The sequence below is a fragment of the Populus euphratica genome, unplaced genomic scaffold (assembly GCF_000495115.2).
Source record: "Populus euphratica unplaced genomic scaffold, PopEup_1.0 scaffold164.1, whole genome shotgun sequence".
NCBI classification, from domain to species: domain Eukaryota; kingdom Viridiplantae; phylum Streptophyta; class Magnoliopsida; order Malpighiales; family Salicaceae; genus Populus; species Populus euphratica.
In genome coordinates, this window is record NW_011500048.1 from 397,535 (window position 1) to 413,356 (window position 15,822).

At 30.4% G+C, this 15,822-nt stretch overlaps 2 protein-coding genes across 3 annotated transcripts; one reads left to right on the forward strand and one right to left on the reverse strand.

The window, feature by feature from the left end:
* Positions 1-4,247: 4,247 nt before the first annotated feature.
* Positions 4,248-6,106, reverse strand: LOC105107570 (probable indole-3-pyruvate monooxygenase YUCCA10). Its single transcript, XM_011001540.1, has 4 exons — positions 5,498-6,106; positions 4,875-5,108; positions 4,565-4,687; positions 4,248-4,427 (listed from the first exon to the last, which is right to left on the reverse strand). The coding sequence occupies exons 1-4, from the start codon at positions 6,104-6,106 to the stop codon at positions 4,248-4,250; spliced, it is 1,146 nt and encodes a 381-aa protein (XP_010999842.1).
* A 5,483-nt stretch (positions 6,107-11,589) lies between these two features.
* On the forward strand, positions 11,590-15,501 carry LOC105107572 (probable protein phosphatase 2C 11). 2 transcript variants are annotated; one of them, XM_011001542.1, is made up of 8 exons: positions 11,590-11,908; positions 12,071-12,213; positions 12,343-12,441; positions 12,523-12,670; positions 13,006-13,094; positions 13,755-13,846; positions 14,039-14,110; positions 15,071-15,501. In XM_011001542.1, the coding sequence occupies exons 1-8, from the start codon at positions 11,859-11,861 to the stop codon at positions 15,197-15,199; spliced, it is 822 nt and encodes a 273-aa protein (XP_010999844.1). In that variant the 5' UTR covers positions 11,590-11,858; the 3' UTR covers positions 15,200-15,501. The 2 variants fall into 2 exon arrangements, with proteins under 2 accessions (XP_010999844.1, XP_010999843.1); XM_011001541.1 differs by having other exon boundaries at positions 11,591-11,908; positions 12,523-12,681; positions 13,008-13,094.
* The last annotated feature ends 321 nt before the right edge of the window (positions 15,502-15,822 follow it).

The following is a 15,822-nucleotide window of genomic DNA, read 5'->3' on the forward strand; positions in this document are numbered from 1 at the left end:
GGAGGGCTGGTAGAGCTGACTTTGTCAATAGGAGGAGGTCGAAATTAAAAGTGGGCTTGGGCTCGAAACCTCCTAGTATTGAAAGCCCAAACATTACTGTTTAAGAGCAGAGGCCCTGAATACAGTTTTTGGATCCCCGTCATATCGGACACCTAACAAGTAAAAGCTTGGACGGGAGCTCGAGGACGACAAAATGGCAAAGATAACGGCGTCAAATGGATTGCTCTCGCCATTCATAAATTCGATTTTCTTCCCTTCTAAGTTGGCCATGGATGGAAAGACCTATTACAGATTGATCATCAATACCGTCGCAGGACAAGGGGAGAAGACCAAGGAGAATATGCATAGCAGATTCAGTTAATTACAAGTACCTTGATCTTTCCTCGCTTAATTTTGTCCACGCACCCAACATCGATAGTGGGAGATCAACCTTTCGTTGTTTTAAGAAAAATATGGAATTATAGTTGAGTTCGAGGCCAGCAGGAAAATGAATTTGTTTTTATTTTTGTATTTGAGTTAGATTTTATATATATATATATATATATATATATATCATTTTGCAGTATATTAGTTATTTATTGGATTGGTAAGATATTTAATGAGTTTAGAAATTAATTATAATATATGTAAACTAGTTTGAATATTCGGATTCTTAAAAGAAAAATATCTTCTTTTATTTTTGTTTTTTTTTAACAGGAAAAAGAGAAAAATAATAATTTTAAGGAATAATACAAAAATGAGTTATAATATCTTGTATGTAATTGAATGCTAAAAGAAAACCATAAATATAATAAAATCATGTTAAAATATATTTTAAAAATCTTAAAATAAAAATATGATTTTAAATGAATATTTATGAGGAATTTATTATTACTATTAAATTTTTACATACTATGTACATGTTAATTAAAAAAATAATTATTATTAACATTCTAATAACAACTTATAATATTATTTAGGAACTATGTGAATTTATAAGATTGGTGAATTATCATGTAAAAAAAAAATATTGCAAAAAATATATTAAAGAAACGGTACATGCTCGTGCTTATTATTATTATTTTTTTATATATTAATTAAAGAGCAAATGACATGCAGTCCACTTCTTATGGTTAGTTATAGGACATATTAACATTTCTAGCCTTTTTTTTTTTCTTTTCCAAGGAGCAAATGACAATCGATTTTTATGGTTACCTGTAGGACATGTTCACTTTTTTAGCCTTGGTTGTTTTTTCTTTTCTTGTTTTTAAAAAAAGAAAAAGAAAAATGATATATCATTATTCTAACTACCAGGGGATTGCTGGAAAATCAAGCTGTAGTATTTTTAGGTTAAAAATTTTATTTTTTTTTATTATATTTTGATATGAAAACACTTAAGAAATATCCTAGAAACCTATATAAACTAACTCTCAACTAAAAATATTTAAAAATAAGATTAAAAAAATATAAAAATATAAAAATAAATTCCCTTTCAAACCCAAGCTACTTTTTCAAACAAAATAAAAGTTAAAAACCATTACAATTGAGATTTTCTTGTTGAATAGAACTATTTGACATAAAATTTGACCATTTTGATTTTTAAAATTGTAACGATCAATAACTTTCTCTCTTTATTATTTAAAATAAACAAGATAAATTTTATATCAAATAAAATTAGAAATATATTCTCTTTATGTTTTACATTTCAGTCATGTTTTTTTAATTTGTTATTTTTACCCAAATTATATACTTAATTTCATCTTGTTAGGAAGGATGTAATTTTTAGTCTTTTTCTTCTTTTTTTATGTGTTGTGTTTTCTTTTAAATCTAGAGTTTAAGTTTATTTTATTGAGAGATAATTGAGCTTTTTTATTTTAATTTAAAAATCTTATATAAAAATGTATTTAAATTAAGGTGATGATGTTGGTATCTTGAAAAACATATTATAAATAACTTAGTTGCATAGGTGAGGAGTAATAAAATTTTAAGAATAAAAAAATTATCTTTGATTATAATAAAAGTTTTATTATTTAAAGTGTTTCAACAAGTACACATTTTTATTTTTATTTAAAGATAAATATTTTATTATTAGCATGTATGTTATAGTTATGAATTAACATCAATTATAAGTTTGAAAATATATTTAGTATACATATTATAATTCTATTATTATATTTATGTTGAAAAAATGTCTTTTATGAATCTTTATTTTGTATACTTATTGGTTTAGACTTGTATAAACTTTAGGCCTTCCATCAATATCTTTAATGTTTTGAATATTTTTATTATAATAAATTAAAAATCATTACTTATCGGTATAATGCATTTATAAATTTGAAAAACAAGATATTCAAGTTTAAGGTTCCTACTTTGTTCGAAATGAATTTTAATTAATAAGTCATTTCCTTATATTTAGCTTTTTTATTTAAATGATGAAATTTGAATCTAAATTATACAATTCACCTCGAATATAATTTGCGTTATCGGTTCAAGCAATAATATTTACTCATATTAAGCTTTGTATTCATTGATAAAAAAAATTAATTATTAATAGAAATTTGATTAAGCTAATTATATAGCAAGTCATAAATTTGACATTTTTAATAACATTGACACCAAAATTATCAAAAAATTAATTCTAAAAATATATTATAATTAAATTGTATATAGTGTATAATTAAATTTTTAGAATGATTAAGAATTCGCTTATAGTTTTGTAAAACTTGAATAGAATAAAAGTCAAAGAGGTAATAACATTATTAGTTTATGAATTTTCCAATTTTTGTATTTTTACTATTTGAGTACATAAATTTTCAATTTTTTTTTAATCAAGTGTTTTTATTAGATTCTGTCTATTTTATTAACACGGCCATTAAATTAATACTTGACATGATGATATGTCTGTCAAGAGCTCAATAATGTTTTTTTTTTTAAATTGAGTGCATGTATTATTATTATTATTATTATTTGAGTGAATATATTTTTTGTATTTAACTGTATTAACTTTAAATAATTTATTAACCAAGTATTTGTTTTTTGAAGCTCATTGGTTAAAAAGTCAATGTTTTCGACGGTTGGTATTCTTTTATATGGTAAAACATTAAAAAAAAATATTGTTAAATTATGGTGGATCTTTTTACTGAACCATGTTATGGATTTATACTTAAATTAAGTAAAATTTTTAATCTACCAAAATAAAAGTAGAGATGGGATAATTCTTAATAGAAATACTTGATTAAAAAAATTAAAAGGTCATATTTATAACCTTCATAAATTAATAAATTTAATTAAATAATATTTTTTGTTCAGTCTTGATTTAAATTTAAAGTTTAGATTATATCTCAATTAATTAATAAACTTTTTTATAGTTGCAAGAATATTAATTTATAAAGGTTAACTACACTTAAACAACAAAAATAAAGACAAGGAAACTCAAACTCGATTACCTTTCATAACAAGGAAGTACTAATTAAAGTATCTATTTATATAGTAATAAAGTTTGAAAAAATCTAATTTATAAATTTATAAATATATTATGATCCTAATTTGTTTGAAAGTATGGTTATGATTATTTTTTAAAATATTTTTAATTTAAAAATACATTAATATGATTTTTTTAAATCTTTTATGATATCAACACATTTAAATAATCTTTAAATAATTTAAAAACATTAAAAAAATATTAATTTAAAGAAAAAAATATAATTAAATTTTAAAAAATATTTTTAAAATACAAAAACAAATAAAAACATGGAGATCAAATACTTATTAGACACCCCCCACCATTAATCATATCTGCTGAAAAGATTCTATGCAAAAAATTTAAAAAGAAAAAGAAAAGAAAAGAGAGAGGCTTTTGGAAATGAGATTTTGACCCTTATCTCATCAGTCGTCGATCAGGTGTAAACCAACAAATATATAGAACATAAATGTGGGTTCAATAAAAAAATAGAATAAGGATGAAGGTAGAGTTAAACTAAGAAATGAGGTCACAAATAAAATAAGTGCATATTTTGAGGGGCCTAATTTAAAAAGAATAAATATAAGGACTCAAATTCTGCAAATTAGACATCCATTGATAGACTTGTGAAGTTAATTTATTATTATTATTTTTTTTTTTTGAGAGAAAGCAGAGTCGTAAAGGTAACCTCAAAGTAAACTATCGATAGCGTCCAGGCTGGGGAGACATTAATTAAGCACAAGAAAACCAAGCTCAGAAACCATGCAAACCACTGAGCTGCGATGAGTGTATATTTTTCAACCTTCGATCACCTCGAAGCTCCCTTCCATGCCAGACCGATGTCAGTGGCTATTTGTTGAGCATCAAGTGAAATGCCCACTAATCCCCTCCGTGAAAACCCAGCACAGTAAAGCCCATTTGCCCCTTTCCAATGATTTGGAAAACGTAGTTTCGGCATTCCATTCTCATTAAAGAGGTCTTTGCCATCCTGCATGCATTGGCACATAAACAAAAAAAAAAAACTATTTAGAATTACTTGAACGTTGTTATCACAGATTTAATTTGGATTACACAAGCATACTCATGTGAGAAATAAAGAAATTATTATAATTAATATTCTATTACCTTCAGCCAATCCAGTACGGTGCTTCTATAGCCAGTAGCAAATATGATGGCATTATATCGCTTGCTCTTGCCATTTTCAAATGTGATTTCGTTTCCTTTTATATTTGCTATCGATGGAAAAACCTGCATCAACGACCACCATCATCTCACATGATAAGAGATGCATGATCCATGGCTTCTACTATTCTTTTTGTTGCTGTAAACAATTTAAGATTTTTAATCGTCTCATGCATATAATTTAATCAGTTTTTTTTATAAACTCCATATTAATTTTTATTTATTATAAAGAACAGAACGTTTGCATGTATACCTGAATTTCTCCGGTCTTGATCTTTTGCACAGCCCCAACGTCAATTGTGGGCGATCTACCTGTTTTTGCTTTAATATAGAAAGGACCTTCAGTTGGCCTCTGAATCCCATATTTAGATGTATCCCCATACTTAATTTTGCTCAGTGTTGTTGCGAGGAAGTCCACTACTCTGCATGGGAGATACTTCAAGAAGCACATTCCAAGAAAAACAATTTCTTTGCTGATCACATGTACCTGAATATTAGATGAAATTGATGTTATGGTATTCGGTTCAGAGGCAGATATTAATTTTATAGCAATAAAAACGCTTAATTAGATACTCTAACACCAGATATATACATGCAATTGATTTATTTATTTATATATTTGAGAATTAGAAATAATCTTTTTATATTTTTTTATTTTTTTTTCTGCAGAAAAACTTTGCTGTCTCGCCATTTTTTCCCATAAAAAAAGTTTTACCCGTATATGCTTGATTTCACCTTAATTAATGGGATAAACCCATTATTCGAATTTTCATTTAAAAAAATGAGTAATTATTCAAATCTTGCATTTGCTATAAGAGATATATTAAATGAAAAGGAAACGTTAAAAAAGGCTCAAGAGAGGAAGAGAGATTTTACAGGGCTACGAGCAACAATGGAGGTATGAGCACCCCAATGGAGCAAGTCATAAGCAATCTCCATCCCAGAGTTGCCGCAGCCAACAACCAAGACATCTTTGCCAATAAAATCCTTCCCATTCGCATACTGGCTGGAGTGCATGTACATCCCTTCAAAGCCGTCGAGCCCAGGCACCTTTGGTATCAAACCTTCACTATTTTCTCCTGTTGCAACAACTAAGAATTTGGCAATATATACTTCGGTTGTATTTAGTTTATTATTCCTTACCACAATACACCATTTACTAGCATTCTTGTCATAGTAAACAGACTCTACATAACAATGAAATCGGGGATTTATGCCAAAATGCGATGCATAATTGTCCAAATAGCTAATGAAGTCGTTTTTAGGGACAAACATGGGTAGTTTAGGTGGATAGGACATGTAGGGAAGCTCGCAAAATTGCTTTGCAAGGTGTAACTTTACACGATCATATGCCTTTTTTCTCCACAGAGAGGCATAACAATCCTCTCTTTCTAGGATAATGTTGGGGATATCAAGACGATTAAGGCATGCACTTGATGCGAGCCCTGCAGGGCCAGCACCTACAATGACTACAACTTCTTCCATGGATATATATTACTAAGATATGTTTGGATTATGGAGAGAGTAACGGTGTTTCGCATAAACACCAAGGGCTTGCATGATGGACCTATGTCGAAGGTATTGCCTTTATATAGTGGAGCTTGTGTAACTTTATTTTGTTTTTATTATTGCTTGTATTGTTATAATTTGTGATTTTTTTATTTATTTACGTGGCTGTTCGGGTTAGTTTGTGTATACCACGACTAATCTCACGGTTCATTGAACATCCTACAAGTCTAGTAAACATGTACGGCATCATGAGGATGACAGACGTGCACAATAAAGCTTGAATCCAGATGCAAAGGAAAGGAACAAGTCTTTTTTACTACTAGGCTAACACCTTAAATGCAATTTGTGACTTTTCTCTAGCTATACAAGAGAGAGAGAAAGATTCGAGTCTAAAACCCAAAATTGTTGAAATAATCATGATTTTTGAGAAATATTTCATTGGTTTCAAAATCATCACAACCTAAATTTTATTTGGTTTCTCTCTCTCTATTATTTTAATTTCATAGCACATACACCATAGGATTCCAATTCTTTTCATGTTTGGAGAGCAAAGTGAATATCTATGCTCCGAATTCCATCATTTATTTTGACTTGATCAGTGACATAGATTGGATAAGAAAATATTACCGAATTATATCTTGAATGAGTGGAGCTATACAAAATCATTCTAACAGGATCATCGAATTCGGAAGTAATAGTTGATAAAGTTGGCGTAACTTCTTCTTTTTTAGGGCAATTATTACTTACCAAATGAATTTATATATGTTTTTCTATTTGTATAGGTTTTTCTTTTGATTTTCACATTTTTTAAGATATGATAAGCATCACAAAAGCACCAATATTAAGAGAATCTCATTCCCCGGAAGCATCTTCGAGGTTAACACTGCCAAGTAAGCATGCATTAATATACATTTTCTTTTTGTGCATTTGGCAACATATTGTGATGAATAGGAGAATATTTACAGTGTGAGTTGGTGGTGTCCTCATCAAGCTGAAGCCAATACAGCCATTTTTTGAGTCCTTTCCCCAGCCATATGCATGAAAACGTTCGAAGGATGGTTGTCTTATTTGTACTTGTGGCTAGAAGGTGAATATGCTTGATGCCATATGGCTGACATGCTATACATGGTGATCTCATCACTTCTTTTAACCACCGGAAATGAAACTGAAAGCCATGCATGGAGAGGATTTACTGCCATTTGTAGCAGGGCGTTTAGCCATCTCAGCCAAACTCCACAAAATCAGTTATATGCATGACAAAACACAGACTTCCTGAAATTATTTTGGTGCTCTCCGGTCAACACTGCTGATGAAGGATGATTATTGTGATCCAAATTCAATAAATTAGACTGCTAAAATGATGAGACAATTTTCGTATGAGTTTATACTTGGATAATTAATTTCTTGTGGGCATTTTGAGTCTCCATTTCTGTATAGTTTGTAGTCAGAGATAATGCACGTTATAGAGCCATAAGACTTTCAGTGGAGAAATCCGGGTTGTAGTACTGTTTTCCTCCTGTTACATAGCTCGGGTTCTTTTTTTTTGTGTTTTAAAATTATTTTTACGTGCTAATTTTAAAAATAATTTTTAAAAATAAAAAAAATATTATTTTAATATATTTTTTATTAAAAAGCACTTTAAAAAACAATCGCAATTACACTTTAAAAAATAAAAAATAAAATTAGAGATTAGGTTTTTTTTATGGGGTGAGTTTATTTAAAATTATCCTAACCAAAATATATGATTACAAACACAAAAAAATAATAATAAATCTAAAAGCTCTTTAACTAATCTCATGCTAACTACTAATTAAGTGTTATGAAAAAATATATTCATTAAGATTGATACATAATTAAAGTTAATGTTAATTTTTAGTAATTATGTAATTGGTTTCAAGATTATAATACTTATATTTTTTTTAGTTGAATTGATTATTTAGTTCTCAAATTATTTAAATTATAAACTAATGTAAAATCAATGACAAAACAATGACAATATCATAACCGAATCATAACTAACACAAACAACAACATCATAATTGATTAATAACTAACACAAACAATAATTTTTTTAGTTAAATCTTGTTATATATTGATTTGGTTATATGGCTAAAGTAAATATTAGTCTTGATTGGAAGATCAATCTCACAATTTATAGCAATAAAGTTGAATTAATTATGAAGAATCAAGAGAATTAAATTGAAACTAACATAAAAGAAAATATCATATCTTAAATTATAGTTAATTATATTATTTTAGTATGTTGAGCTTGGAATTGGAAATGTATTTAAAGAAGATATATTATATGTTGAGTCTAGTTCAAAAAACTTTATGACACGTGGCACTAATTTTGTCTCCGTGAAGTTATCAACATCATTAAATATATATAATGAAATTCAAACTAACACAAACAATAATATCATATATTAAATTTATTTTAATCAAGTCTAACATTTAATTACACTATTTTAGTATGTTGAGATTTGGATCATTTTTAAAGTGGATATATATAGTATTCAAGTCTAATTTAGATGAAACTTTTGAGATATATGGCATTAAAATTCTTTTTATGAAGCTGTCAACATTATTAAATTATAAATAACACAAACTATAATATTGTACTTAAGTTTGTTTTAGTTGATCCTAATAGTTAAGTAATAGTACTTAGTATGTTGTAATTTGAGTCATATTTAAAGTAAGTATTTATCAAATATAGATTAGATGATAATAATGAGAGATAAGACACTATATTTTCTTCAATTAAGTTGGTTTTAAACACTACTAAAAAATTAAAAAAGTTGAAAGTGATGCTGCATTGCCGTTGCTGTTAGGTGAAAAATTATATGATGTGGTGTCGGAGTATGATAATATTGTCTTTAATTTTCAATCTAGTTAACAAAATATTTTTTGAGAGCTTTTTTATTGGAAAACTAATCTCCTCCGTCATTACTTTGATGTCATATATATTGAAAAAAAACATGTTTGAAAATATTTTTAACATATATATGGACATGAAATGAAAGATAAAGGTCAACATCAAGACTAGAATAAATATATTTTTATTTTCATTATAAAAATATAAAGCTGGTTTATGATAAGTCACGAGTCACAAAGTCCAAAGCCAACTTCACCTTAGATAATAATATACAGTTACTTGTCTACCAATGGCGTGCGAGTCTGTATTTTTTTAATGAACATGCTTTGAACATATCAAGATTGATGAATTTAGAGGATTTAGATTGTATGAAATGAAGAGTTGTGACTGCCTCGTGTTTATGCAAGCACTCATTCCACTAGCTCATCGAGATTTATAGCCAAAAAAGATATAAAATGCACTCACAGAGATCAATCATTTCTTTAGAGATATATGTTCCAATAAATTACATGCACAACACATGAAGAGGCTTAAATGAATATTATCCAGATAATCTGCAAACTTGAGATGATATTCCCTGCATAGTTCTTTGATTTAATGGAGCATCTGCACATATATCTATCATTTGAGGCAAAGGTTGGAGGCTCAGTCCAATATAAATAGATGTATCCATTTGAAATGTTAAGGATTATATATACATCATAATTAAAATTCTAGTGTCTTTTTTTTTTTAATTCATAATATTCATTTAATTCCATACAGGTACTTGTTTAAATTTGAGAGAAAAATAAAAAATAAAATGGATGTTGAGGTTTCGATATGTGAGACTTATATTGTTAAAAAGATCTCAACATTTATCTTATACTATTTTAAATCTCATTTGAGAACAAAAATTAATCGCGTTCTAAGGCATGATGATGATAAAGAATTGCCTTTTACTCAAAGTGTAAATTAAACAATAAAAATATATTAAATCTCACATTTTTATTTATTCCAAGGCTTTTATCTCCTTCAACCAATTATAAAGGTTTAGCCATACAAGGTCGTGATGAAAACCTAAATGAATTGTTAGGAAAGAGGAAAGAGAAAAAAAAATAGATCATGAGGAAGATGGTTTCCTTCCATTTTAAGTTTCATTCCCCATATTAGAAACCCACTAAATCTCTTAAGAATATTCTAAATATTATTGTCAAATAATAACAATTAAATCTGACTACTTAATGAAGATGTTAAACAATAAAGTATAGTTTTAATATAATAAGAAAAGTGATGTTTTCAATTGGAATTCATATACCAAATCTAAAAGCTTTTGAAAATAAATCACATCATGTCTATGTATTAGATCTGCAAGCCAAAAAACATTCCATCATGTTGGCAATACAAGTACAATGATTTTATCTCTAATTTCATCGTCAATACAATCATTATCTCTCAATACTCAAAATATGAAAGTTGAAGATATTTTTTATTGGTGTTTCATATCATTTTAATTCATCTAAATCAAAACTCGGATGAGAAAGGTATAATAAGATTACAAAATAATGTTAAAAATATCTAAAATCAGCTCATTTTAAGATACGTTGAACTAATTTTTTTATGAATTGTTCAACATAATTAAATTTGGTTTAGGTGAGGCTAGTAATTAATTGTTAGTACTCAATTATTATGTTGAGTTATGAATGATATTTAAAATGGATATCTATTGAATTTAGATCAGATAACAATTATAAAATAAATGAGATAATTCTTTTAGTTGAGTTGGTTTTAAGGAGGTTAAAATATCTAAAAATATAATTAACATAAAATAAATAATTAAATTAAATTATTTTCAAAACAAAAATTACTAATACTTCACTTCAATACATAGATAAGTTGATACTCTTAATCATGACTAAAATAAAAATTTATTTGTACTAAAAGATTGATTTTGAGTTTTAAAACAACAAAGTTTTCAATTGAGTTAGTTATAAATAATTTTCAATCATAACTAAAATAAATATTTGTCTAATTAGATCATTCAGATTTACACTAACAAAATTTTGTGTTCAATATAATTAAATAAAAATTTAGAGTTGATATTTGTCAAATCTAGTTTAGATAATAATTTTGAGACGTGGTTAGGATAATTAAATTACAACTAATATAAATGGCGATATTATATAGTGGTTAGGAAATCGGCATGGCATGATATTTGTGTTCACGTTGAATTATGTGCTCGGACCAATCCAATCCAAGAAATGACAGGCCCCGCTCCCTAAAACTGTCATTATGAATAGAAAGAAGCTTGCCGGGAAAATAAATAAATAAATAAACTATGGTAAAAAAATCTATCCCAGAATCAACAATCTAGAAGAAACTAGTCATCCGAGCAATGAGCTGGAAAAAAACAAAACCACCACCCATTTATTGATAGTATGTGCACTGATTATTAAAAACAAAACCTGGCACGCAGTCATTGCTAGTCTGGCGCCCTAAGGGGAATAAGGGCCCAAGTCCAACACCTGGAGATGGGCCCACTAGACTGGAGTGGATGTGAGAAAAGAGTTTAATATAAAATATATAATAGACAGCAGTAAAATATCTGGAGGAACGTGAAGAAAAAAAGAAACGGCGGGAGCGTGAGTTGAGATTCATTTTCCTTAATGACTACCGAAAAAGTAACAGTATTTATTTTCTAACAAGTAACAACTATCCAACGCCGTTTCTTTTACTCTTCTTTCCGCATTTATTCCAATTAACTAACCGATCAATCTGACGGACTCCGCTTCTACTCCTTTCCCCGTTGGGGATGCCGTCGATGCTCGGCCTCCGCTCTCGTCGCCACCCCACCCGTCACAATCAGAATCCAACGTTATGATCTCTAATAGAGATCCCGATGCCATCTTTAGCGGCGGCGGCATCAGGTTTCCTACCCTCTCTTCAATTCCTAATCTTACTTTTTTATATATTTTGTGCTCTTACTTTTGGGTTCTGAACCAATCCCAATCGAAATACCGCTTATAAGTATTAGATTATGAAAATTAAAAGTAAATATTTTTCAATTAAGCTGTTGTTATGGTTTGCAGTTTTCTTAACGGAAGCCGAACTGCCAAGTTTAATTATGGATATTCGAGTTTTAAGGGTAAAAGAGCTTCCATGGAGGATTTCTATGAGACAAGAATTTCTGAAGTTGATGGTCAAATGGTTGCCTTCTTTGGTGTTTTTGATGGTATATGCCTTAGCTTTTCATTTCCTTAAATTCAGATTGTCCTTTTTCTTTCTTTCTCAATCCATCAGATTAAGAGTAATTTTTGTGTTTTTTAATTGAATGGGTACTCGCTCGTGGTGTTTTATTTAGGTCATGGAGGTGTTAGGACTGCTGAATATCTGAAAAATAACCTTTTCAAGAATTTGAGTAGCCATCCTGATTTAATCAGAGACACAAAGACAGCTATTGGTATGGAATATTCTGCTAGAGACTTCATGTCTTGAATGAGTGCGAGATTGCCTGATGTTGATAACTGGTATTTTATTGCAGTCGAAGCATTTAGACAGACAGATGCAGATTACCTCCATGAAGAAAAGGCCCATCAAAAAGATGCTGCGTCAACTGCGTCAACTGCTGTGCTTCTAGGGGACCGGCTGCTTGTTGCAAATGTTGGCGATTCTCGAGTTGTTGCCTGCAGAGCTGGTTCAGGTTGCTCTTTTTTTTTGGTCAGGGCTGTGACATATAAGTGGTGATAGTCTAAGAATTCTTATGGTATTGTCAATTCTAATTGAGAAGGGGATTGACATGAAATAGAAGTAAGAATTACGCAAACTGGTTATTCATACTTGAGTAAACATAGGTTGATGAATATTGGTACGAAGTCAGAAAAATGTTTTTACGAGGTCTTTTTAAGGAAAGAGTTCCAAAATGTGTGCTTGTGACTACAAGAGTTGTTTTAGATAGAGCATAGTGAAGAATTAAATTAATGAATTGTATTTGAATGTTGTATGACTGTTGTTATATTTTACTTGCAGCTATCCCGTTGTCTATTGATCATAAACCTGATAGATCTGATGAACGGCAAAGGATTGAAGAGGCTGGAGGTTTCATCATATGGGCAGGTGAAACTCGATCATCTTGAGTAATATGTATTTATTTATCGTGCATTTATCTGCATTTGTTGAATGCTTGTGCAGAATGAAATTCTCCATGGATGAAAATGCTGTTATGTCAGTCAAGATATGCAATATTGCCATTTCAGCGAACCGGTGCCTTCTTAGCAAAGCAAACTTAATTTTCTAGTATATCATTAGTTTCTCAGGAGACTGGAGATGGACTGCTAAAACTCTGTTCTGCTCGATTTTCTACTTCTATGATTTTAACTCAAACACTTTCCCAGAGTTTTCTGAACACAGGTTTAATATCAAGTGGACATGTACATCTTAGCAGTGAATTTGGCTGTGTATGCTCTTGCTTTTACATGGAGAAACATAATTTCAGTGTGCTGGTTTTTCCTTGAATATGGGTCTCATACAGTAGATTTTTTCTTGATTTATTGTTTAGGAGTTATTATTTGGAACCATTTTTTAATTCAAAATTTTTACAACTGATGCATGTTGGGAGGAGAAAGCTTTGCTGGTGCTAGTATTTAGTTGGAGGAGAGGCAAATGATTCTATTATATGCTACCAGTTTATTTGTTATGCTTAATCTCATGATTTTGATGAAGTACTGGTCACAAGCTTTATGATAAGTATCTCTAAAATGTTGCTAAAATCGCTAGGAACTTGGCGGGTGGGCGGCGTGCTTGCTGTTTCTCGTGCATTTGGGAATAAACTACTTAAGCCATATGTGGTTGCCGAGCCAGAAATTCAGGTAGTTTCGGGGAGCGAAAACAAACACTTCTGGTTCCTGCTATTTTTATGTGTGATCTTGTTGTCATTTTATTCATTGTGGAAGGATGGAAGGAAAAATAGCCGGGAAACTGGACTTCACTGCTATTACATGTCTGTTTGCTTCTCTTGTTCAATTCCACTTCACTCATGATTGTTTCTGTCCAATGTTTAGGAAGAAGAAATTGGTGGTGTTGAATTTATAATTGTCGCAAGCGATGGGCTATGGAATGTCCTATCAAATAAGGTCAGGCTTTTCTGCTCTTAAAGGGTTCTGCTGTGAAATTAAAAAACAAAATTGTTTAAAGTCTTAGTTAGTATTGAAAATTATTGATATCATTACTATGCATGAAGAATATTTTTGCATTTAAAAGGCTCTGAGTGCTCAGAATGCATCTGGGGGAGGACTGGGTATGATTGAAACTTAGCTGCACATGCACGGAGTATACTTAACTAGTGTTACACAGCTGAGATGAGATTGGGTCTTTTTGCCTCTTGGACTCAATAATTGGTTGTTCTTCTCTCCTTCTTCCTGGATGTCCTGAAACAGAGCGGGAACACTGCCCTTTCTATTTATTACCACTTGCCCACCGTATCTTGCCCCCTCTGTCCTTATCTATGGGTACCGAAAGAACCATTAGACTCAGAGTTGGACCAAAAGACAATCTCTTATCGATGGTGGAAATTTGGTGGAATTGTTAATATTAACTTCAAAACTTTTTTGATTGAAAATTCATAGAGGGAATGATGATTTTGAAGTTTGAAATAAATGAAATGGGCATTTTAATTCATCTGATGCTATGGATGATTTGGCATATCTTATTATTTCAAGAGGAATGCACTTATGTGTGATACAATCTGACATCCTGGAGAAGTTCGCTCTAGGAATATATTTCTGGAGGATTACATGTGCCCCAACGAGCTAAAATTGAACCTAGTTATTGATTGGTAAGCTTGTGATTTAATTGGTGAGGATGCTGTCCATCCGTCAAAATGGTTGCTTCCCCTCTCAGAAGAGCCTCTTACTGTGGGGGATTCAGTTAGGATTTTTGAAAATCAACGTTTATTTTAGCGGTAAAGCAATATTTATTGTCAACGGAAGTTTGAAAACATGCCATGTTCTTTTTTTGGTACCGGATTGATTGAAATAACTGTGCTGGACAAGTTGAATGTAGCATGTGAACGAGCTAGCTTTGTATGCTTTCAGGACGCAGTGGCACTAGTGCAGGGCATAGCAGATGCAGAGGCAGCCGCAAGAAAACTAATACAAGAAGCTTATGCACGAGGGAGCCATGACAACATAACCTGTGTCGTCGTCAGGTTTGATAACTCATGAGCAGGCACATAAAGGTCCTAATTCACCGCTCGTAATGCAACCATCAAGTAGTTATTTAGTCCATCTTTGTTTATTTTGCAGATTTTCGAGTTCATTCTAGTCAGAAAAAAGAAGAAGTTTATACTAGCGAATTTGTTATCATTCGTTTGGACAGTGTTAATTCGTCGAAAACTGTCACGGGCTAGCAGCTGAGTTTTCTAGTTGCTGGCCCTGATTGATGCATTAATACACACGTCTGTCTTGGGTGGTTTCATGACGTAAGAAACTGGCCTTGTCACGAGGTCTTTCGTTGGTCTGATTAATTATTCCACGAGAGCCATTTACACACGAAAGTGATATTTGCACCGATAGTGTTGGTGGTTGAGCGCATGGTTATGGCCTAGACCCGACTCTTCCGGGGCATCCATGGAAATTAAACGAGGGAAACTAATAAAACGGACCTTGAGTTAGTATAACCAGTGGTTTTGAGTTTTGACACGTCCCGTGATTCGCATTGTTTTTGTTTACAAGATAGTCAATACCTCTCTTTTTTTATATAGTAAATAATTCCAAATAGGTTTTTTTTTTAATGAAATTAATTATCAACAAATATACTAAAACAGATTGATGTTTTTTTTTTTTAA